The following is a 25,486-nucleotide window of genomic DNA, read 5'->3' on the forward strand; positions in this document are numbered from 1 at the left end:
GCAAGAGAACCTGGCTGAAGAACCTAGAGACAGAACCTGGCTACAGAACCTGGATAGAACATGGCAAGAGAACCTGACTAGAACCTGGTGACCGAACCTGGCTGGAGAACCTGGACAGAACCTAGCGAGGGAACATGGCTATAGAACCTGGCTGGAGAACCTGGACAGAACCTAGCGAGGGAACATGGCTACAGAACCTGGCTGGAGAACCTGGAGAACCTGGAGAACCTGGCTGGAGAACCTAGCAAGAGAACATGGACACAGAACCTGGCTGGAGATCTAGACCAGAACTTGGCTAGAGATCCTGGCTAGGCTGCTGATCAACTGAACGCTGTCTCCGTGTCATTCCTTCTTTGCCGACTCTGTCCACACCTTTGGGGACTCCTGGACCTGCTGGGGTTGGACCCCGGCAGATATTTACCCTGCTGATTGTTTCTAGAGGTTAATATTAGTTCAAGCTGTTGTGACAATAAAAGCCCAAGATGGCAGGTGAACAGAACTGTTTTTTACTTCTAAAGCAAACTAGTCCCTTAGCCTCTCTGCCGCTGGAGGAAATATTTCCCGATCCTCTGCCTCCATTGTGGGAAGGCTCATCAACTAGGTCCTCAGTTACGGGGTCCTGTGTCAAGCCATGTTAGAAGGAGAGCTTTTAGCTTGCCCGGTTATCAAGACCAACAAGGTAGTAGAGTTTATGAGCCTCTCTCCTTTAGTACCTTTAAAGAAATAGGGAAAAGTCTTAGAGAAAATGAGGCTAACAGTACATTTACAAAAGGACTCCTTAATGCCTCATCTGAAAATTACCACATGACTCCTTGGGACTGGCAGATTTTGGTCAAAACAACTTTAGACAGCAGTCAACATTTATTATGGAGAGCCGAATATAATGAAATCTGTGAAAACAGGCTGTTTATGGGTGTTCACTAGCCACCCCACACAGGAGCCCTCTGGGCCATATCTAGCTGTAATTCCCGGGCACTAAAAAACATCTTCTGAAAGATCCATTGAAAGGTCTCTGGTATATTAAGTCTTGTGCACACCTATAAATGTTGTGCAGAGTGTCTCTGCTAATTGTTATTTTGTGTCTTTGTTGTTTAGTTTAATTTGTTTAAAGACAGGGCATATTTCACTGTACCAGGGCCCCAGTGACTTGTAACAGGCTAAGCTCATAATAGGGATTACAGGAACTTCCCAACAGCTGCCAAGAATTCTTATTCCCGGGGACCTTCCTGCTCTCTCTCTCAAGACATCAGCCACTAAAAACTCTTAACTAGTAGAAATTCTCATGTCTGTAATGTAACTTGGTTACTAATTAGTGTTCTTTCCTTACTTTCTTATCTTTGGGGGACTTAGTTTGCACTTCACCATTTTATGAATATAGGGAATCCTCGGTCTCTACTGTTTAGGCTTTATGCCACTCAAAACTCATATGCTACATTGGGTTACTCTGTAATAATAAAAGGTAATATGCTAATTAGACTGGACGTCTTCCAAACATCATTCCCGACATCCTCCCTGATGAAGCCGGGGCCAGAGGGAAGCCAGCCCAGGTCCCAGGTGCCTGTGGGTGGCCCAAGGGAAGCCAGCCTGTGTCCCTGGTGCCTGCCAACGGCTGGAGGAGAGAAGCCCGAGTCCCGGTGCCAGAGGGAAGCCCGTGCTGGCAGCTGGGGGAGGGAAGGCCTACTCTTGCAGAATTTTCATGCATCGGGCCTCTAGTAGAAAGTAAGATTCTAAGGCTAATGTCCCCGCCCACCCTTTTGTAAGTACTCACTCATTCATTTACTGTAGGGTTTTTTTATTTCTGTTTTTAAAAATCTCTTCTTATATACAACATTTCATGTTATTAGTCTACTCAAAAAGAGAAAAATATAGGAAATAATTATTTAAACTCCCCAAGTATTTATCCTAGAGGGCTAGGGCTACAAAAGTACCCTTGAATAGGCTGCAGAAGCGGCAGCAGTGGGGTTGGTGCGGGGCACGCTCTTTGTAAGGAAAAAAAATTGTACTTTTGCACTGAAGCCATTAAAGGCCCAGGAGTTACTGCCATCCTGGGAACAAACCCCAGGACCTGCTATTTCCCCACATACACACCCACCCTTTCTCCAGCCTCCTAAGAGTTGTCAAGGTCATGTTATCTCTATTATGCCTTTTAAGAATATGAGTATATTTTCCACTGGAAAATAGCCTATTTCTAAAAGTTAAGGGAAAAAGGGTTTTTCCTGTATTTGCCTAAGAAGCAAAAATTTTATATCTATTATTAAAATAATTATGTTAATCAGAAAGTTAATTACTTTAAATTAATAAATTAGTTAATACTGTTTAATAATAATAATACATAATCTTTTATTTTAGTATATTTGAATACCTTCCAGGGTTTAAATATTAAAATTTACTTTCTCTCTCATGAAGGAAATTTTATACTTAAGGTATATGGGAAACTCTGTCAAATAAAGAAATAATAATTATATTCAATTTATATGTGCATATTAGATAGTTTCTAATATGCTTTCATTTGTAACTAATTATTATACATTATAATATTGTGGAATATTATGTTTTACAGAAAGGACAAGATTCCATATTATTTACATTACTATATAAAGTATCTGAATTTATAGAAATACTATCAGGAAAAATCGGAAGAAACAACAATTTTTTTATAGTGCTAAATAAATAAAAAATAATTTTATTGTTTTTGTAACTTTTGTTAAATATGTTGCTGATTCTTAAACTTTTGGTTTTTTAGGTATAAGAAAGCAGTTTTAAAGCAAGTTGGTAAATTATATATTTCTCTCCCTACCTGTCCCTTCAAAATTTAGCAATTCTGAATAAGTAGCAACACATTTCTTTACATAAATTCAATAAGACCTATTTCTACTTATAGCTATATTAACCAAAATAAAAATTAACAATAGGCCTGCTTATAGTACCATGCCTTTACCACCTTTTACAGGCCTTAGTCCATCCAGCATTCCACGGGAATCCCTTACAATCCACAGGGGCAGGCCATTGTCGACAAGCCCATTCAACATTGAAAAACATACTAGTAAAACAAAAAAGGGGGAATATGGGACTCAAGGACCCAATGAATTATTAACATGGGGGAGAGGATATGCGTGTGTTTCTACCTCCACAGGGCCGCTGTGGATTCCAGCTCATTGGATTGAACTCTATCATGGCATGGCATGGTGACTACCAGAACTCCTCCAGCCAATATATTATAACTTTTACTAATAATCTTACTTAATAATAATAATAGCCCGATTTGCACCACTCACCCCTATGTCTTTGTTACAGGGCCTGACCTACTAATAAGCCATAGTTCATCTTTTCTAATACAGGTTGGAGAAGGAATTTATTCTGCATCTTGTATTACCACCCAGAATATTACTTCATTGAACATCAGCACTATTATGGTACTTAGGAGGTAAGCAGAAATCCTGATACTTGTTAATTTCACCAGGAAATGGCAAGACTCATCAGCTATTGAAGTCTTAGGAAGAGCATTGAGCCAATTATGGCCCAAAAGATTTTTTTGGAAATACTCACTGCAGCCATTATCTTGGCTGTTGTTATTCTTACTACTGCCAGTGTTGCTGTGGCGGTCCTTCCTGAGTCTGTGCATATGGCCACATTTACAGACAATATGGCCTATAATGTAACTAGGGAATTCACTATACAACAGCACATAGATAAAAAATATTAGACTATGGTCAATAGAGGCAGCCATTGAATATCTGGGGGGAAGACAGGGTGCTATAGCATACAGGAAAGTGCCTAATTGCGATTAGGAGCATAAGCTCATATGTGCCACCCTTTTAAAATGGAATAATAGTCACCATCATTGGATTAATGTTAAAAAGCATCTATGGGGAGTCTTTCATGATAACCTTGCTGAAGAAGTAAACATGTTGCAAAGGCAAATTAGAGAGTCCTTACTTGCTATCAATGAACATGAAAATAGACTACTGCTTGGAATATGGTAAAGGAGCATTTGGAGTAGATAGACTCCACCACATGGTTTCCTAAAATCAATTAGTACCTAATTGGACTAACCATTGCTGTCATTGTAATTCTCTTTGTTTTTCTTATAGTCTACAAAATCAGAACTCAAGCAGTAAATGTGGTTTGCAGACCCCAACCTTCCAAAGCAGAAAGTTCGCTGCCTCCCTCTGTCTTCTGCAGCCAGCAAAACAAAAAGTGGGGAGATGTGGGGAAATACAGGACTTGGTTGGAATGTCTGTAAGGAGGATTCTCGGAAAAGTCAGAAGCCTCCGAGGGGACCTGCTGAAGGCAGTAGCCCCTACCTTGACTTTTCCAAATAAGTTTGATCCCCTGGGGTGTTTTGCTAGATTCTCTATGTTTAGTCTGTAAAGACTTGACCTTGTAGAAACATGTGCTTTCTCAAGGAAACTTACCCTACTAATTATATCTAGAAGTTAATTTGAGTTCAAGCTGTTGTTACAATAAAAAGCCAATGAGGCAGGCAATCAGGGCTATTTGCTACTAAAGCAAATTAGTCCCTTAGCCTTCTCTTTCACAGAAAAATGTGTCAGAGTAATCTGTTCATCCATCACTCAGAGTCTGCTGGTCAGCCCCCACACAACTCCATTATAATCTTAAGGGACCACCATTGTGTATGTGATCTGTCATTGACTGAAAAGCTATTTTCCAGCCTTTGATTGCATATACCAAGAGGGAGATTATTCTTGGTGAGCCTGACCTAATCAGGTGATCCCATAAAAAAAAAAAAAAGTCTTCTCCAGCAAGTCACAGAGGAGGAAGTCAGAGATTTGAGGCTTGAGAAGGATTCAAACCTCATCACTACTTTGAAAATGAAGGGGCCACATGGAAAGGAATGTGGGTGGCCCTAAGAGCTGAAAATGGTCCCTGACTAACAGCTAGCAAGGAGATCTAAGGACACAGATCTCAGTCCTACAGCTACAATGAACTATTTCTACGAACAACCCAAATGTGCTTGAAAATCGATTTTTTTTCTCTTGAACCTCTAGTCAAGAACTCAGCCAAGCTGACACTGTGATTTCAACCTTGTGAAACTCTAAATAGACACTCTTGGAATGTCTGGCCTATGGAACTAAAATATAGTTGGGTGTTTTTATAAGAAAAGAAAAAGGGAAATATTAGTAAACATACAGCTAGAGAAACTATTCAAAATGGAACAAACACACAAAAAAAAGATTCAAAGAATATGTTTAGACAGGACCTGTGAGACAACTAATATATGTACAATTGGAGTCACTGAAGAGGCGGGGTTAGGACTAAAATTAAAACAACAACAACAACAATAAAAACAGTGGGCAAAATTTTCAACTTTGATAATAATTGTATACCCACAGATACAAGAATCTCAGCAAACTCAAACTAAAAACGCATAAAGGAACTGACACCAAGGTATAGTGTAATCACATTTTCAAAACCAATGATGGAGTAGCTAGAGAAGAAAAAGACAGATTATATACTGAGAAACAAAGATAAGAATAATAGTTGATTTTTCATTGGAACCATTCAAACCAGAAGACAGTGAAACAACATCTTTAAATAAGTAAAGAAAAAAATGCACACTTGGATTTGGGACAGAGTAAACAGATCTATCAAAAATAAAGGTAAACAAAAACTGAAAGATTTCATCACCAGAAAACCTCCACTATAAGAAATATTAAAGGAAATCCTTTAGGCCAGTGGTTCTCAATCTTGGCTGCACATTAGAATCACCTGGGAATCTTTTTAAAAATCCTGATTTCTGGTCCTCATCCTCTGGAAATTCTGTTTCTTTGTCACTAATGTTGTGGCCTCACCCCATAAGAAAGAAACAGAATTTCTGGAGGATGAGGCCCAGAAATCAGGATTTTAAAAAGATTCCCAGGTGATTCTAATGTGCAGTCAAGGTTGAGAACCACTGCTTTAGGCAGAAGGAAAATGATATCAGATGGAAATCTGGATCTACATAAAGAAATGAAGAACACTATAAATGAGAACTAAATGAGTATAATTGAAAGACTTTTTTATTGAAGTATAATTGACATACAATATTATATTAATTTCATGTGTACAACATAGTAATTCGACCTCTGTATATAGGGCAAAATGATCGCCACAATAGTCTGGCTTTCATCTGTCATTGTACAGAATTAATACAGTATTGTTCACAGTATTCCCCCTGCTGTACGTTACTTCCCACGACTTATTTATAACTGGAGTTTTGTATCTCTTGATCCTCTCACCTACTTCACCTCAAGCACCCCCTCTTATCTAACAATAACCAATCTGTTTTCTGTATCTATAAATCTTGGTTTGGGTTTGTTTTCTAGACTCCACATATAAGTGAAATCATGTGGTATTTGTCTTTTTCTGTAAAAGACATTTTCTTATTTAAATCTTCTAAAAAGAAGACTGAGTGTTGATAATCAACACAACAATGTAGTGTAGGTTTATAATCTATGTAGAGGAGAAATGCTTGCTCTCAGCACAAATGCCGGGAGGAGAGGGATGGAAGCACATTGTTGTAAGATTCTTATGCTTCATGAAGTGGATTATCCCTGGAAGCTAAGATGTGAACAGTTAAACATATAGAATGTGAAACTTAAAGTGACCACTAAAATAACACAAGGTAATAAACACATCAGCAAAGGAGACCAATACATTATAAACAATATTCACTTAAGGCAGTAAAATAGGAAAAAAAGAACATATGGAATTAATAGAAAATAATAGCAAGAGGGTAGATTTAATCCCAACCAAATTAATAATATTAAATGTACATCAAAGGCAGAGATTTCAGATGGAATAAAAATGCAACAGCCAATTACATGCTGCCAGTAAGAAGCCTACTTAAATATAGACAAATGGATGAAAAGGAGAAGTATGGAAAGTGGTATACCATGCTGAAACTAATAGGAAGCTGAGGTAGCACTATCAATATGGAATAAAGTACATTTTAGGGAATGTTACCAGAGATAAAGATGGTCATTTCATAATGATAAAGTGGTAATTAATCAAAATGATAAACAATCTTAAATGTTGATGTACCTAATAGAAGAGCTTCAAAATACATGAAGTAAATAATGACAGAACTAAAAGAAGAAACAGATGAGTCTGCAGTTATACTGAGATCTTAAGAGTATTTCTGCTAGAACATGCAGACAGAAAAATCAGTAAGGATATAGAATATTCGAACAATGCTATCAGCCACTTGACCTAGGATATATGTGAAATCCTACACAAGGAACAGGAGATTACACATTCTCTTTAAGTACATATGGAATATTTATCAAGACAGACCTTGATGTTGGTCATAAACAAAGTCTCAATACATTTAGAAGGACTGAAGTTATTCAAAGTATGTTTTTCAACCATAACATAATTAGAAATAAAATCAGGCAGATCTCCTTCTGCAAAGAAAGAAATTCACGTCATAGCTCACACTATATACAAAAATGAACCCAAATGGATCACAGACTTAAATACTAGTATAAAATCTATAACTCTCATTTTTTTAGAAGAAAGGGTAGAAGATAATCTTGTGACCTTCAGTTATTTGAAGAGTTTTTAGATAACACCAAAACATGGTCTATGAAAGAAAAAAATTATGAATGAGACTTCACGATAATTAAAATATCTAATCTTCAAAAAGTATTGTTAGGAGAATGCAAAACAAGTCACAGATTGTGAAGGGAAATTGCAAATCACATAGCTGAAAAGGTGGAATACAAAATATATAAAAACTTAAAATTCAGTAAGAAAAAACAATTAAAATGGCAAAAGGTTTGAATAGAAATTTTATCAAAGGGTACACAGATATGTCAAATAAACAGAAAAAGATGATCAATACCATAACATAATTGATTATTGAGGAAATACAAATTAAAGCCACAAAAATATCCCACTGTGTCACTGTGCTTAGTTACAATTTCTAATTGAAAAGCCTGACCGTTCCAAGTGCTGGCAAGGATGTCGAGAACCCGGGCTATCACACACTATTGATGGGAGCATAAAATGGTATAACCACTTTGGTAAACAGTTTGGAAAACTTTTTAACATTTTAAGGAAAGTGAAACACATAGCTGTCATCTGAGGCAGGCATTCAACTTCCAGGTGCTTACCAAGAGAAACGAAAGCAGGTAGCCACGTCAAGACACGTACAAATGAGCATAGCAGCTTTCTTAAAGTTCATCCAAAGGCAATGGATTTCAAAATAATCACGCTGAGTAAAAGAAGCCAGATAAAGGTAGACTAGATATTATGTGGTTGCTTTTTAAATAAAACTTTAGAAAATGGGAACTAAGCTATAGTGTCAGGTAGGGACTGGGGTGGGGTGCAGAGGAGCAGGTGGGTAGGACTAAAAGGGCACCAGGACACTTTAGGGATGGAACCTGCCTGCTCTCTTAGCAGTGGTGAGGGCTTCACAGGCATATACCTATGACAACACTTACCAAATTGTACACTTTAAATATGCGCAGTTTAATATTTGTTAATTATATCACAATAGAGATGTTTCGAAAAACTATAGCACCACAAGCTTTCTTCTGTTTAGTATTTCTTGGCATAAATATTTCAGTCCTTTTATTTTAAACCTTTTAGTATTCTTATATTTTAAGTGTGTACTTTGTGAACAATCTAAAGCTAGATTTTACTGAATATAATATGCACTTAATACATACTTATTGACTATTCAATAAACAAGTCCAGTATGATAATCTCAGTCTTTGATTTAGTGTAGAGTTTTGTTCATGCACATTCATTATTACATTTTTAGTTCATTTCTAATATTTTATTCTTTTGATTTTTCTCATCTCCCTCCTCCCTTTCTTCTTCCCCCTTCCTTCCTCTATCTGTTTTTTCTTTTCTCCCCATTTTGCCTTCATTTGCATTGATTGAAAATACTTTGACCCTTCATTCCAACTTTTTCCACTCTTTTTATATTAGAACTATATACTCTATTTTATTGGTTATCCTGGAAATTTTAACATATATATTTTAACATAATGTCTAAAAGTGCACAATACCTCTACTTACCCTAGAATATAAGGACCTTACACATGGTGGCTTATTTTTTTTGTGTGTGTAAAAATTTCACTTTTATTCTCCTAAGTAGACACAGGTTCTATGGCATTTTATCTTTCTTTCCTTTTTTAATAGATCTTTATTGATTTCAGAGAGGAAGGGAGAAGGAGAGAGAAGAGGTAGAAACATCAATGATGAGAGAGAATCAATGATCGGCTGCCTCCTGCACGCTCCCTACTGGGGATTGAGCCCGAAACCCAGGCATATACCCTGACTGGGAATCGAACCGGTGAGCTCCTGGTTCCTGGCTCGATGCCATACTGGACAGGCCCTATAGCATTTTAAATGAAATTGTCAGACCACAGGGTTAGCATGGAATCCGGCTCTCAAATTTTGGCAGGACAGATATGGGGCAAGGAATTCCTAAGGGAGGGTTGGCTCCCCTCCCGCCTTCTTAAGAGCCGAAGCTGCAATGAGCCAGGCTCCTCCTGCAAGATGAACTTTCTTTTTCTTAATTCATCCAGGAGGATGCTGCCCTTCACAAACTCCAGATTTACCCAGGGTCCTCCATCTGAGCTCCCACCCTCTCTTGTGGCTTTGATTTATTTCCTATACTTTTTTTTATTCCTCGCCTGAGGACATGTTTTTATTAATTTGGAGAGAGAGATGGAGAAAGAGAAACATCAATGTGAGAAATATTGATCAGTTGCCTCCCGTATGCGCCCCGACCAAGGGATTGAATGCGAACCCAGGTATATGCCCTGACTGGGAATCACAACCTTTTGGTGCATGGGACCATGCTCCAACTAACTGAGCTATCTGGCCAGGACCCTACACATTTTAATTAACCAGAAATATTAATATGTTTTCTATTCTCTAAGCTTTCTGATTAATAGTGCAGTGACTAAGAATGTAGTTTTGGAATTTTGAGTGTTTGGGGTTCAAACCAAGACTCTATTACTTACTTCCTGTGGCTTTGGGCAAATTAATAAAAGTCTATGTACCTTGATTTCCTCACATGCAAAGGGAGGGGCAGCGATAGCACCTGCCTCACAGGCTATTGTGTGCACTAAAAACATTAATGCAGTTGAACAGCTTAGGACAGTGCCTGGCATACAGTAAGAACTCAGGCATGAGCTGTGGACATTGCTATTTTTGTGCTTGAAGAAAATGTTCTGAGGTTACACTGCATTCTATTCCACAAAGGAGTTAATGCCTTATGATATGAGATATGAATTTCCATAATAAATAATTTTCAACTTTCAAGTGACATTAGGTAGCTTATTTGTGTCTGAATATAAAGAAATGGCTTCCTCAGTGACAAAATAACAAGTGCTTTATATGCATTGTTGGTCTGTTTTTCTTTCTTTTAGAAATTATCGTCTCTTGCGGTTAGAGTTTCAAAGTCTGTTTTTCAATTATACATTATTTCTACATGCTGTTGGATCAGCAGATACTCCTACACAGAGAAGCTTTTACCACTTAAACGTAGCATGATAACACTCTGTTTTTTAAGAGAAAATGATGCCAGCAGCTGGTTCATTTCATTTAGAATCAGAACACATCAGTAATGTATGCCAGGCCCCAGAACAATCCTGCATATCACATGTGCTGGCATTGCTCCATTAATAACACTTGAACAAATAAGTTCAAGTTCAAGTTTTCTCCCCAAATAACACAGTCACATTTCCCAATACCTGGTGAATGAAGCTTGGTGGTTGAAGCTGCCGCTCTCTTCGGAGATGAAACAGCAGGTTTATTAGCATCTTGATCTTTTTGCAGTTCTTTCTTTGTTCCTATATATAGTTAAAAAAAAAACAAAACAGAAAGAAAGCAAACTAGTTACAACTGGAACAGTAACACGAGCTGTTTGTGGAAAGGGATGTTTAACAAAAGGCAAACGGAGCAAAGTCATATTTCGATGATTTGCTGCTATGGTCACACCCCCTGTGCTTCAGGGACGACACACTTGTTTACAGCGAAGGGAATTCAGCTGGAGGGGTCAGGGGACTAAGCACACTGCTGTCTCTGATTTGATGAAAAAATCCCTATCTTGGGAGGTCGCGGCACTCCAATGACCCTGACGAACTATGTGGCAATTAATATTGTCCTGTCCTTAGCCACCAACTTGACCTGCCTGCCTCTTTCTGCAGAAAGTAATTTTCAGAAGACTGAGAAGGAAGCTGTCGCTGAAGTAACTACTGATGACTTCAGCATCATCGAGGACCCAGCCATGGGGCCATGGCCTGCCTCGAAATAATTTCCATGCAGCTGGTCCACACAGGTGACCTGCGAAGCCTCTGTGCTCTCTCTGCGGCAGCTGAGCCTGTGTGGAACCAGAGCTGGTCCCAGCAGAATGGGGTGTGGGTGATATCTCAACAGCAAGTGGCATCTAAGAACAGATCCTCAAATCATGTCCGGGGGCACGTGGAGCCTTTCTCCCTGTGTGCTGGGCATGGACACTCACCTTCACGTCACCTTCATCAGAAAGTCAAAGAACAATGGATGGAAAATTAGAGAAATAACACAGACCTGGATGGACCTAGACCAGCCTCTACTCTAGCAGTTCATTATGTCATTTCCAAACCAAACCTTGGTGGTGGTTCCTTAGATGCTGAGCACTAACCTCCAACTTCCCCCGAAGCTCTAGAGGTAACCACTGCTGGCAATGTGGTGATTATTCTTCCAGATCTCTTTCTAGGTATTTATAAATATATCTACACATATACAAACACAGTTATTAACTAAATGAATCACACACTGCAATTTTTTTTATCTATCCACAATTTTTAAATATCTTTTTCATATCATTTATTTATAGATCTTTTAAAATGTCACATTGCATTAATGGGCAAGGATGTAGCATAATTCATTTACCTATCTCTTATTGCTGAAAATTTAGATTATTAGCAAGTGTTGGCTATTAAAATGGCTGAATGTGCTACAATAAACATCCTTCTACTTGTTTCTTTGCATGCGGGTCTTTCCAGGACAAATGCATAGCAGTGCCTTTGCTCATTTACAAAACTGCGAGATGCAGTCAACTGTCCTCTACAGAACCTAGTCCACACTCCAACCAAGAGTGTGTGAGAGCAGCTCTTTCCCTACTGACAGTGAAGTCTCAACACTTAACTTTTGCCAGATATTTAGAGTATCTTCATGTCTGTCATGCACGTTTTCTTATTCGAAAATTGTCTAATTAAAGCTTTTGCCCATTTTTCTTGCACTTTCCATACTTCCACTTCCAGAAACTTATTTATAGTATCTTTTACTGGACTGCTGTTTTATGCAGTTTTAATGTGTTCAAATACGTTAATTTTCCCTGTCCAGTTTTAAGAGCACTATTATAGGTTATTTGTATGTCTGTGTGCATGCAGGTGTGTGTGTGTGTGTGTGTGTGTGTGTGTGTGTGTGTGTGAGAGAGAGAGAGAGAGAGAGAGAGAGAGAGAGAGAGAGAGAGAGAGGCTGAAGTAGGGATAATTTCTGGAGTTTGGGGAAGGAGCAGGTATTTGGATCCTACCTCCTTCTCTCTTGTTCTTCTCTGGCCTGACTGGGCCACCGCCTCCCTCACACCATTGCATTTGCCTCAGCTCCTCTCCATCCTAGTCCACCTGCCTTCAGCTTTTCCATCACAGACCTGCCTTCATCTCTTCTGTTTTAATGCCTTTGGAGACTTTGTTTTAGTCTTGTTAGTTTGAATCTTCTAAGGCCTGAATTCTCTTTCATATCCCCTCATTTTTTCCCACTCTCAATACACTTTGTGGCATGTAGTAACATACTGTCTCCCACATCTCAGTAACGGCGCCGTCACTCACTGTGCTCAGGTCAGAAACACCAGGAGTTACCTTGATTTGCTTCTTTGCTTCTTGCCCCCATTCGCCTGTCAGCAAAGCTTGTTGCCTCTCCTCTGAGACTATCCCCCAGGTCTGACCACATTCCTGCCTTGCATTGCCTCTGCAGAGCCCATGTCACCAACACCCCTTCTGCCTCATCTACAGCCTCCTGCCTGCTCTGCTATGCCCACTCCCACCCGTACAGCTCATCCCCCCACAGTAGCAGCTGAATTATTTAAAATCTAAGTTAGAGCAAGTCATTTTCAATTTCAAAACCCTCCAACCACCCCCCAAGACACTCAAAGCGAAATGCCAATTCCTTATCACACCACAAGGCCCTATACACCAGCACTCTCCAATAGAAACAGAATGAGCCACTTATGCAATTTTAAATTTTCTTGTAACAACATTTAAATATTACAGTGAAATTAGCTATAATAATGCATTTTATTTGATCCGACATATTCAATATCACTTCAACATGGCACAGGTCACCTTTCAAGTTCTCAATAACTACTCCTGGGCCAGTGGCCACTAGAGTGGACCGCACAGCCCCAGATGACCTGGTCCCATGGCTACTTCACAGACACACTGTGATGGTTTATTTTATATGCCAACCTGACTGGGTGATGGGGTGCCCAGACATTTGGTCAAATGTTATTTGGGGTGTACTTGTGTTCTGGGTGTTTCTAGAAGAGATTAACATCTGAATCTGTGTGAGTGGGCCTCAGCAGTCTGCTGAAGGCCCAAGAAGAACAAAAGGCTGACAGGGAAGGATCTTCGCAAGCCTGATTGGCTGAACTGGGACATCAGTCTTCTTCTGCCTCGGACTTGAACTTACCCCATTGGCTGTCCCGGGTCCCCAACCTTGGGATTTCTCAGCATCCATAGTCATATGTATATTTAATAAATAGATAATATATAAATTCTGTAAAGAATACATGTTATTTATATGTAATATACTATATATGTATATGTATCTTATTTATATGTAATATACTATATATGTATATGTATCTTATTGGTTGTGTTTCTCTGAACCCTGACTGATACACATGCTGATATCACTCTGGTCCCTGCTTGCATCTCCAGCCACACCACCAGCCTTGCTGCTGATGAAACATGCACACTTCCTCCCATCCTAGGCACTTTAGCTTGGATTCCTTCTGCACAGAATATGCTTCCCCCAGCCCTGGCTGGTGTGGCTCCGTTGCTTGCAACACCGTCCTGTACACAGAAAGGTCACAGGTTTGAGCCCCAGTCAGGGTACATGCCCAGGTTGCAGGTTCCATCCCCAGTCAGGATGCATGCCAGTTGGGGTTCGTGCAGGAGGCAACCAGTCAGTTTCCCTCTCACATCAATGTTTCTCTCTCTCCCTCTCACTTCCTCTCTGTCTAAAATAAATAAATAAATAAATGCTTCCCCCAGACTTTAAGCATGGTTCCCGCATTCTTGCATGCAGGTCTCTGAACAAATAACCTTCAGAGAAGCCATGCCTGACCTCCAGGTGAAACAGTCCTGCCACCTGCCACTCTCCCTTTCACTTGCTTTATTCTTCTTCACAGAATTTGTCAATACCCCTAAGTATATTATATACTCACCTGTTTGTTTATTGTCTACCCTCCCCACTAGAACACAAACTTCAACCAGCTGGCCACACCCTTCCCTGTACCACGTGGTCATTCATTTGATGTTCTTCTTGCCCCTCCCCCTCCCACTGGGCTCCTTTCAAGACAGGGCCAGGCCAGGAATTCTAGGGCTTACAAGGGCTGGAACCTGGGTCCCAAAAGCCCAGCCAGCACTCCACACTGCTGACAGGAGTGCTTTTTTCAGAGTACCAATCCATACCAATGGCTAATCTCACTCTTCCATTCCTTCTCTCCTCTTTGATTTCAGGTATCAAAAAATACGAAAAGGCACCAAGGCCCCTGGGAGCTGAGAAGAGAAGTGGGAAAGGCCAAAAGTGCACTCAACACAGGACTTTAAAAGAAAACTAAATATGCATATTTAATCAGAGTTTCAATTTTTTCCATACCATGGAGTACAATTTGGCAACTTCTAGCAAATATTTAAATATTATAGACTTGATTAGGCAATCTTGCTTCTTTCTACATGTCTCTCTTTGCAACACTTGCACAAGCGTGAAAAGATGTATGTTCAAAGATACTTCATACATGATGACAATAATAAAGAAGTGTAAATAACCAAATTGTACATTGGGTAACAGGTGAATAAATTATGGTACATCCATACTACGAAGTACTATGCCTTTAAAAAAGATGAGGTAGCTCTATATTGTACTGGTATGGAGAGCTGCCCATCTCTCTATATAAAACCCTAATGTGCAAATAGACCGAACGGTGGAACAACTGAACAACCAGTTGCTATGATGTGCGCTGACCACCAGGGGGCACACACAGAACATGGTGGGCATAGGTAGCAGGCAACAGAGTGCAGAACATGGAGGGCGTTGGCCATGGCAGGATGGTGGAGCAGGTGAGCAGGGGCACCAGACCAAGGTGGGGCATCAGTCACTGTCATCAGGGAAAGCCTCTGGTGGTTACTGAAAATTCTTTGCTCTCGTGTGCCGCAGTCCCACCTGGCGCTCGCACCAGCTGCCTGCACTGGCCCCACTAGCACCCACTGCCGGCGCCCAGTGCTGGCTCCGATCACTTGGCGCCATCAGCAGGTGCGAGCGGCGGCTGCCGGCCCAGCCCCAGTCACTCCTCAAGGCTTCTCCACCTCCTCCTGCTCCTGAGGAGCAATCAGGGCTGGCAGCTGCTGCTCGCACCTGCTGCTGGTGCCGGAGCCACCATTCGCTGCCAGAGCCCGGTGCCAGCCCCAATTGCCCCTTAGGGCTTCTTCACCTCCCCCTGCTCCTGAGGGGTCACTAGGGCAGCAGCCACCGCTGGCGCTGGCTCCAGTCGCTCAGCACCATCAGCGGGTATGAGCGGGGCCAGCACCATATCAGTTCATGGGAGCAGCGGTGGTGGGAGCAGGGCTGCCAGCAGACAGGAGACTGGGGTCCGTGGTGGGAGGGGCTGGGTGGGGGCACGGAGGATGGGCCAAGACCCGCCCCTGTGCCCACTGTAGCCTCACGGCCCACAGTTCCTTTCAAGGTGCACGAATTCATGCACTGGGCCCCTTGGGATAAATAATAAAGTGAGTTGTTGAATAGTATGCATTTCTATCCTATTTTTATAACACAAAATATTATCTGCATTATGATTGTAAATATGTAAAAATATTTGATAAACAGGCACCAAAGTTTTAATAATGGTGACTTCTGAGCAGCAAGATTGAAGGGCTTTTATTTTTTACTTTTTATTGTATATGCTTCTGCATTATTTCCACTTTTTTGATGAATCACACAAGACTTTTATAATAAGAAATAAATAATAAAGGGAGAGAAACCAAACCAAAATGGAAATAATTTGTCTGATCCATAAAAGCACAAGGAGAGAACCCAGACTAGTACAGCTAATTCTGCAGAAATTACTCTGATCAAACTTCACAAACCCCTCCCCCAGGAATATAACACTGCCTGGAAGATTCCTGTATGGTTCTGGGAATTCCTGATGGAAAATTATAGCAATCAGCTATTCTTTTTGCAGTTTTCTTGCAACCTAGACTTAGTCCAATGTTTTAAAGTATACCATCAGCTTCCATTTAACTCTAAGATCTCGGAGTTGACAGAGGTGCCAGCACAAGCTTGGTCTCAGGGTTTTCTTGCTGCCCTCTGGCCACTCTCCCTCAGTCTCCCTGACTCCTGCTCTTCCTTACCTACACCTGAGTGATGCCATCCAGGATTCTGCCTCAGTCTTCTCCCATCCACCCTTCTGGATGAGCTTGTCTACTCAGCATGCTTGCACCACTGAGCTGGATGCACTGACCACTATAAGATCTGATATTTCCAACCCAGACAGGCCCAGACATCTCTCCTGAGATCCACACCTTTTCTGGTAGCTGCCAACTAGGCATTACCACTTACCACTAAATGACCAAGTCAGCATGCCCCACATGGGACTAATTACTGCCTCTCAAATCCACTCCCCTTCCGGTATCTTCTTTCCTAATCGATTGTTCCCCTAGTCACTGAAACCAGAAGCCAGTGAGTCCTCTTCCTTATCCTCCCATGTCACTAAGTCCTCCTGATTCTGCCTTGTATGTGGCTCCTGAATTTGGCCCTTTATCCATTCTCACTTTTTACCTTAGTGCAGTCCCTGTCATTTCTTGCTGGGACAACTATAAACATCTCCTGGGTGATTTCTCTGTCTTGTGTCTTATCTTCCTCATATTTACCTAGCCCATCCCCCTTACCACTGCCAGAATTACTTTTCTTATTCATCAACCAGATCACATGATTTTCCCTATTATTTCTTTTTTTTAAAATTGAGTTTTTTGGGTGACATTGGTTAATAAAATTATATAGATTTCAGGTGTACAATTCTATAATACATCATCTCTATATTGTATTGTGGGTTCACCACCCCAAGTCAAGTCTCCTTCCATCAACATTTATCCCTCTTTATCCTCTTCTTCTTCTCCCCATCTTCCCCTTCCCTCTGGCAATCACCATACCATTGTCTGTGTTCATGAGACTTTCTTTTTTTTTCTTCTTTGCTTAATCTCTTCACCCTTCTCACCCAGCCCCCAACCCTCTCCTCTCTGACAGCTATCAGTGTATTCTCAGTATCCATGAGTCTGTCTCCACTTCAGTGTATTCTCAGTATCCATGAGTCTGTCTCCACTTCAGTGTATTCTCAGTATCCATGAGTCTGTCTCCACTTCAGTGTATTCTCAGTATCCATGAGTCTCTCTCCACTTCAGTGTATTCTCAGTATCCATGAGTCTCTCTCCACTTCAGTGTATTCTCAGTATCCATGAGTCTGTCTCCACTTCAGTGTATTCTCAGTATCCATGAGTCTGTCTCCACTTCAGTGTATTCTCAGTATCCATGAGTCTGTCTCCACTTCAGTGTATTCTCAGTATCCATGAGTCTGTCTCCACTTCAGTGTATTCTCAGTATCCATGAGTCTGTCTCCACTTCAGTGTATTCTCAGTATCCATGAGTCTGTCTCCACTTCAGTGTATTCTCAGTATCCATGAGTCTGTCTCCACTTCAGTGTATTCTCAGTATCCATGAGTCTGTCTCCTCTTCAGTGTATTCTCAGTATTCATGAGTCTGTCTCCACTTCAGTGTATTCTCAGTATCCATGAGTCTCTCTCCACTTCAGTGTATTCTCAGTATCCATGAGTCTCTCTCCACTTCAGTGTATTCTCAGTATCTATGAGTCTCTCTCCACTTCAGTGTATTCTCAGTATCCATGAGTCTGTCTCTACTTCAGTGTATTCTCAGTATCCATGAGTCTGTCTCCACTTCAGTGTATTCTCAGTATCCATGAGTCTGTCTCCACTTCAGTGTATTCTCAGTATCCATGAGTCTGTCTCCACTTCAGTGTATTCTCAGTATCCATGAGTCTGTCTCCACTTCAGTGTATTCTCAGTATCCATGAGTCTGTCTCCACTTCAGTGTATTCTCAGTATCCATGAGTCTGTCTCCACTTCAGTGTATTCTCAGTATCCATGAGTCTGTCTCCACTTCAGTGTATTCTCAGTATCCATGAGTCTGTCTCCACTTCAGTGTATTCTCAGTATCCATGAGTCTGTCTCCACTTCAGTGTATTCTCAGTATCCATGAGTCTGTCTCCACTTCATTAGTTCACTTTGTTCATTAGATTCCACATAATATGGTACTTGTTTTTCTCTGATTGGCTTATTTCACTTAGCATAATGCTCTCCAGGTCCATCCATGCTGTCGCAAAAGGTAAGTATTTTTGTTTTGCGGCTGAGTAGTATTCATTATGTAAATGTACCACAGCTTTTTTTTTTATTGCTTAAAGTAATACAAAGGGTATTACATATGTGTCCATTTCCCCCCCCCCCCGCCCTAGACAGGCCCCTAGCCTCCCCTATCCCCCAGTGTCTTATGTCCATTGGTTATGCTTATATGCATGCATACAAGTCCTTTGGTTGATCTCTTACCCCCCTACCTCCTGTCCCCCAACCCTCCCCGGCCTTCCCGCTGCAGTTTGACAATCTGTTTGAGGCAGCTCTGCCTCTGTATCTATTATTGTTCAAAAGTTTATAATGGTCTCTATTATCCATGAATGAGTGAGATCATGTGGTATTTTTCCTTCATTGACTGGCTTATTTCACTTAGCATAATGCTCTCCAGTTCCATCCATGCCATTGCAAATGGTAAGAGTTCCTTCCTTTTTACAGCAGCATAGTATTCCATCGTGTATATGTACCACAGTTTTCTAATCCATTCATCTACAGATGGGCACTTAGGCTGTTTCCAGATCTTAGCTATGGTGAATTGTGCTGCTATGAACATAGGGGTGCATATATCCTTTCTGATTGGTGTTTCTGGTTTCCTGGGATATATTCCTAGAAGTGGGATCACAGGGTCAAATGGGAGTTCCATTTGTAGTTTTTTGAGGAAACTCCATACTGTCTTCCATAGTGGCTGCACCAGTCTGCATTCCCACCAACAGTGCACAAGTGTTCCTTTTTCTCCTCATCCTCTCCAGCACTTGTCGTTTGTTGATTTGTTGATGATAGCCAGTCTGACAGGTGTGAGATGGTACCTCATTGTTGTTTTGATTTGCATCTCTCGGATGATTAGTGACTTTGAGCATGTTTTCATATGTCTCTTGGCTTTCTGAATGTCCTCTTTTGAAAGGTGTCTATTTAGGTCCTTTGCCCATTTTTTGATTGGATTGTTTATCTTCCTTTTGTTAAGTTGTATGAGTTCCCTATAAATTTTGGAAATTAGGCCCTTATCAGATATGACATTGGCAAATATGTTTTCCCACACAGTGGGTTTTCTCGTTGTTTTGTTGATGGTTTCTTTTGCTGTGCAGAAGCTTTTTATTTTGATGTAGTCCCATTTGTTCATTTTCTCTTTAGTTTCAAGTGCCCTAGGAGCTGTATCAGTGAAGAAATTGCTTCGGCATATGGCTGAGATTTTGTTGCCTTTGGATTCTTCTAGAATTTTTATGGTTTCCTGTCGTACATTTAAGTCCTTTATCCATTTTGAGTTTATTTTTGTGTATGGTGTAAGTTGGTGGTCTAGTTTCATTTTCTTGCATATATCTGTCCAATTTTCCCAACACCATTTATTGAAGAGACTATCTTGGCTCCATTGTATGTTCTTGCCTCCCTTGTCAAATATTAATTGAGCATATTGGTTCGGGCCGATTTCTGGGCTCTCTATTCTATTCCATTGATCTATATGCCTATTCTTGTGCCAGTACCAGGCAGTTTTGAGAACAGTGGCTTTGTAATACATCTTGATCACAGCTTTTTTTTTTTTTTATCCACTCCTCTATTGATGAACAAGAATAAACTAAATGGATTAAAGACTTAAATGTTAGACTTGAAATCACAAAAATCCTAGAAGAAAGCAAAGGCATTAAAATCTTGATCATTTTTTTGTAGCAATATTTTTTTCTGACATCTCTTCAGGCAAAGGAAACAAAAGGAAAAATAAACAAAAGTATATCAAACTAAAAAGATTTTGAACAGCAAAGGAAACAATCAACAAAATGAAAAGACAACTCACTGAATGGGAGAACATATTCACCAATATATCTAAAAAGGGCTTAACATCCAAAATTTATAAGACACTTATACAACCAACACTAAAAATCAAACAATCCAATTAAGAAATGGGTAAAGGATTGGAACAGATACTTTTTAAAAGAAGACAATACAGATTGCCCAACAGACATATGAAAAGATACTCAATATCACTAATCATCAGAGATATGCAAATTAAAACAATGAGATATCACCTCACACCTGTCAGAATGGCTATCACGAATAAATCAACAAACAACAAGTGTTGGTGAGGATGTGAAGAAAAGGGGACCCTTGTTGGTGGGAATGCAGACTGGTGCAGTCACTGTGGAAAGCAGTATGGAGTTACCTCAAAAAATTGTGAGCCCACAATACAATATAGAGATGATGTATTACAGAATTGTATACCTGAAATCTATAAAATTTTATTAACCAATATCACCCAAAAAACTCACAATTATGCAAAAGGTTTTGTTTTGGTTTCCTGGAGCCCTCGATTCTCCTCTGGACGGGTCATCTCGAGGCCTGTGCAGAGCTGCCACCCTGGAATGCCTGTTCGCCATCATTCTGAGACTCCGCTGCCTCTCTCCTCTGTCGCTCCCTCTTCTCTGGACCCTTCACGTCTCCCTCTTTCTTGGGCTGCTTCCTTATTTTGGTGAAGCATGTTGTGGGTTTTTTTTTTGTTTGTTTGTTGTTATTTTTTAGTTCACAGAGAAAGGTATATGAGAGATAAGTTATCAGACATATTCCATGGCTGACATCTTGATGCAACTGTTTGGTTTAACCTGGAATTCTAATGTGGCAGTCATTTCCCTCAGATCTGTGAAGGCAGTTAGCTTTGCTTTTAGCTTCCAGGTTGCTGCTGAGAAGTTCAATATCATTCTAAATGTCAGCCATTGGTGTGTGATCTGTTTGCTCTCTTGGGAAGCTCTTGGTAGCTTTCTTTTTCCTTAGTGTTGTGAAGTGTCATGCCAATGTGCCTTGGTGTGGGTCTTTTTTCATTTATGATACTGGGCACTTGGTCAGCTCCTTCAGTCTGCAGACCCTCATCCTATAGTTCTGGAAATTTCCTTGAATATATATCCAACCTATGTATCGTGTCTCCTTTTGGATATCTCCATGCACGTGACACTCAATATGCCCACGATTGAACTGCTTGTCGCCTAGCAAAACTTGTCAGTTCTATCTTCCCTGACTCAGTAAAGTGTGTCTTTTGCTCAAGCCAGAAATGTTGACCTCAGCCTCGTCTCATTCCTCTTTCTTGCTTCTCTACATGCAACAAAATGCTAAGTGTTGTGAAATATGCACCTTGCATTTTTCTTAAATTTAGCCTACTTCATTTTGATAGTCATTGCAGCTTGTTCATGCAGACCAGTACCACTGCTCTTGTGGAACTTCGCCGCAGCCTCCTGCTTCTTCTTTTCTCCAGTCAACTCTGCCCCATCTCATCCTTCAGAGCTCAACCTAGAGGTCCCTGGATGCTGCTATTATGCTCTGTGGTCAAGGCTTTATTACACTATCAGCTGAATGCCTTTTATCTGTGCAGATTCCCTATTAGACAATACAGTACATGAAAATTGCCCACTCAGTCAATGTTAGTAGATAAATGAGGTGGTTATTATCACTAACTGATAATGTTCTCCCGTGCTGGAAAATGAAATCAACCTTGCAAGGAGGTGAATTCCTGATGTTTGGAAACCTCTTATTATTTTCTCCTCATTTCTCCTCCAGTACCTCCTTCCCCGCATAATAGGCATGTCCTAAGTGAGTAATGAGAAACTGTGTTACACGCTGTTAGCCACAAAATTACTGAACTCCTGAAAATGATGGATTTGTAGAAAGGAAATAGTTCAGTTCTCCGGGGGAATCAAGACACTGCATGATCTATGTCCTGAGAAATTGTAAATAAGTAAGTCATGGTGGGAAAAATACTTTGTATATGTGAAACTACACAAATAGATATTGAGGTATTACTCACTGTGGAAGTTTTAGTTCAGTAAGACACAATGAAAGAAGTGGTCTGGATGATTTATCTCATCATTTACTCACATTAGTTCAAGAGCACAATAAAACTATGCTTTTCAGAGCTAACATTTTCCCTATATAAATAAAAGAACCCCAAATAGTCTATTTAGTATTAAATGAATGCCGTCATGTTAGTATCCTGTAGTTTTACTTCAAAGACTATGTCATCCCTCTTATTTACTGAACTATTCAGTCTTTGAAAGCTTCTAAGCATCCTTTTATTCATTTATTCATTCATTCCCTCATTCATTCATTTTATAGTTATGGGGTGGCTCCCTTGTACTTGATATGGTAGTAGCTATTGGAGAATCCAAGGTGAAAAGACAAAACCCTTATATGCAGAAATTCACCAATTAGTGGGATGTGTAAATAAGCAATGACAAGATAGTGGAGCAGCCCAGAGGTCGGGAGAAGGACTTCCCTCTGGGAACACGGAGACGGAGCCAGGTAGGGCTTCACCAAAGGTTATATTTGAGCTCAGATGTGAAATATTGCCAAGAAGAAAAAGGCACAACAGTGGAGGGTCACGTGAAATGATACAGATATAAAGGGATAGTATATTCAGAAATGGGAGGTGGGTTATGAGATTGGAGGAGGGTTTTCATCTTGAGCCCAGCCTACCTTAAACTTTAGCCCTCTATGATCTTGAACTTCATCAGACCAAGGCAAATTTTTTACTCAGTTCCCTCTAACATATCTGAATTCCCCTGAAAATCCAATTTATGGCTAAATAAGACTACTCTTCAATTAAATACTTATAATACTAATTATATAAGTTTTTTTTTTTTGCTTTCTTTTTTATAAATAGGAAACTGCAATCGAGGTTGCCAATTAAGGGAAATGATGATTAATGAACAAACAGGAAGTAACCAAGAATTTAACCTGGTTTTGGCTGCTAATGCTTATAGTTCAAACTAAGGTATCTGTCCAAGATGACAGGTCAAGACTCAGTCATCAAATGGAAATACATATTTAAATGAGTCATTTCCTTATTTATAAAAAGGACATGTACTCATTGTAGAAAAATGAGGAAATACTTTTTCTTCATTTCACCATATCCTCACCCAGCAATAACCACTATGAACCCACTGAAATATATTATTTCAAATCATATTATATATATTTAGATTTTTTCTTAATAAAGTATTATAATACAGTTTTAAACACTTTTTATTGTAAAATATAATACTTCAAACTTATTTGTATAGCTTAGCAAATAATTATAAAGCAAATACTCATGAAATTGTACCCAGGTCAAGAATTAGAACATTCAAGCTAATGAAGAATTAGAACAGTATCGACCCCCCTGAAGCTTGTGTCTCAAGCCTCTTCTTTCCCATTCAAGGAAACCACTGGCACTACGATTTGGTCATTTCTTGCTTTTCTTCATAGTTTTGCTACTCCACAGGCATCTTTGAATAATTCCTGAAGTCTCTCTGTAAACTTTATATCAGTGAAATCATACCATGTGTATATTCTTGTCTTGCAATTTTTACGAAAAATTGTGTCCATAATATCCATCTGTATTTAGACAGCACGTAGCCCTAGTTCACTCTCATTGCCAACAGCAATCCACTGTGTGCACACATCTCAATGTACCCATTACTCTCCACGAGTGGAAGTGTCAATTACTTCCACTTCCAGTTTTAGCAATTACAAGCAATGTTTCTTTGAACTTGAACATATCTCCTAGTGAAAAAGCGGTGAAAGGCCAGAGAGCACTGGGGGGTAGGCTGGAAGGGTTTGACTCATCTCAGGTAGGCTGGTTGGGTGATTGTTGATTAGCAAAGTGTGGGGCCCAAAGTGGTTCTCAGTAGAAACATGCAGAGGGATGAAATATGAAATATATGAAAACTTTTCAGTAACGAAGAAATGTGTCCGTCTTTTCCAGTTATCTTAGAAAATAGACAACTGGCATTAATCTCTTTCTGTTATGTTTGCATTTCTTCTACCCTTCTCCCCCATGATGAAATACATCAATGTAAGACAGTCAATAGAATATATAAGAAGTCGAGAAAGAAATGAAACTTTCAATAGTGACCTGTAATTAAAAGTTCCAGACTCATCATGTTAAGAGACTGGGCTACATCATGGCAAAAATTTGTATAACAATGCATTTCATACAATAGGCAGTGTTCTAGAGAATTCTACCACTGAACCACCAATGCTCACTAGGCAGTGTTCTAAACACCAAAATGTTGGAAGTCACAATGAAAGACACAGCTCTCAAGGACCACTCACATTAATGACTGCTGGACTAGCTCCCACGGCTCTTCCAGGCTGACAGGTAGAGTGGGCAAAATACCAGGGCGTGACCTTTCCCATAAAAGTGTGTACAGATTCATGAGGAAGGGTTTGGTATTTGTGAGGGAGGGTTTGGTTATGTGCCCTACTTCTGCGGAGCCACCACGGAATGAAAGGTTTCACATCAGCCTGTAGGTAGCTTACGGCCAAGGGCCAACGTGAGCCCAGCATTTTGTGAATTCTCTGATACTCTGGGTGTGGATGTCTTAGATTGCTTCCCAAATTATCTAAAACATGGCTATTCTTTCTGTTGTTGTTTTTTTCTTTTTGTAAAAATCTTTATTGTTGAAAGTATTACATATGTTCTCCTTTTCCCCCATTGACCCCTTCTTGCTGTTGTTTCAACAAAAGAATGTGAAAGGCAGAGCAGAGAAAGATAAATGTTTCTTTCCCCTTACATGGATCATTCTGCAGCACTTCAATTATAATTGCTAAATAGCACCCTAGGCCACAAAACTGGCAACAGAAAATGAGGGTATTAGAGTTTTAAACTCAAGCGTCCTAAAACAATATCAAACTGTGTCAATGAACTGCTTAAGGGAGAAGCTTTGTGTAATGATTGTAACTCAGGTGGACTTATCAGTAAAACTGGAAACTGATGAAGCAGCTGTGATTCTGCAACTTTTTCCATGCTGTCTGTCTTTTGACCACTTTACAGC

General features: G+C 40.1%; 1 protein-coding gene across 1 annotated transcript in view; it reads right to left on the reverse strand.

The window, feature by feature from the left end:
- Positions 1-25,486, reverse strand: part of MTUS2 (microtubule associated scaffold protein 2) — a 554,541-nt gene that overhangs the window by 113,932 nt on the left and 415,123 nt on the right. The window contains exon 7 of the mRNA XM_036300894.1: positions 10,716-10,814. Coding sequence (XP_036156787.1) covers positions 10,716-10,814 — 99 coding nt within the window. The remainder of the gene's footprint in view (positions 1-10,715; positions 10,815-25,486) is intronic.

The sequence above is a fragment of the Myotis myotis genome, unplaced genomic scaffold, assembly GCF_014108235.1.
Source record: "Myotis myotis isolate mMyoMyo1 unplaced genomic scaffold, mMyoMyo1.p scaffold_m19_p_3, whole genome shotgun sequence".
Classification (NCBI taxonomy): Eukaryota; Metazoa; Chordata; class Mammalia; order Chiroptera; family Vespertilionidae; genus Myotis; species Myotis myotis.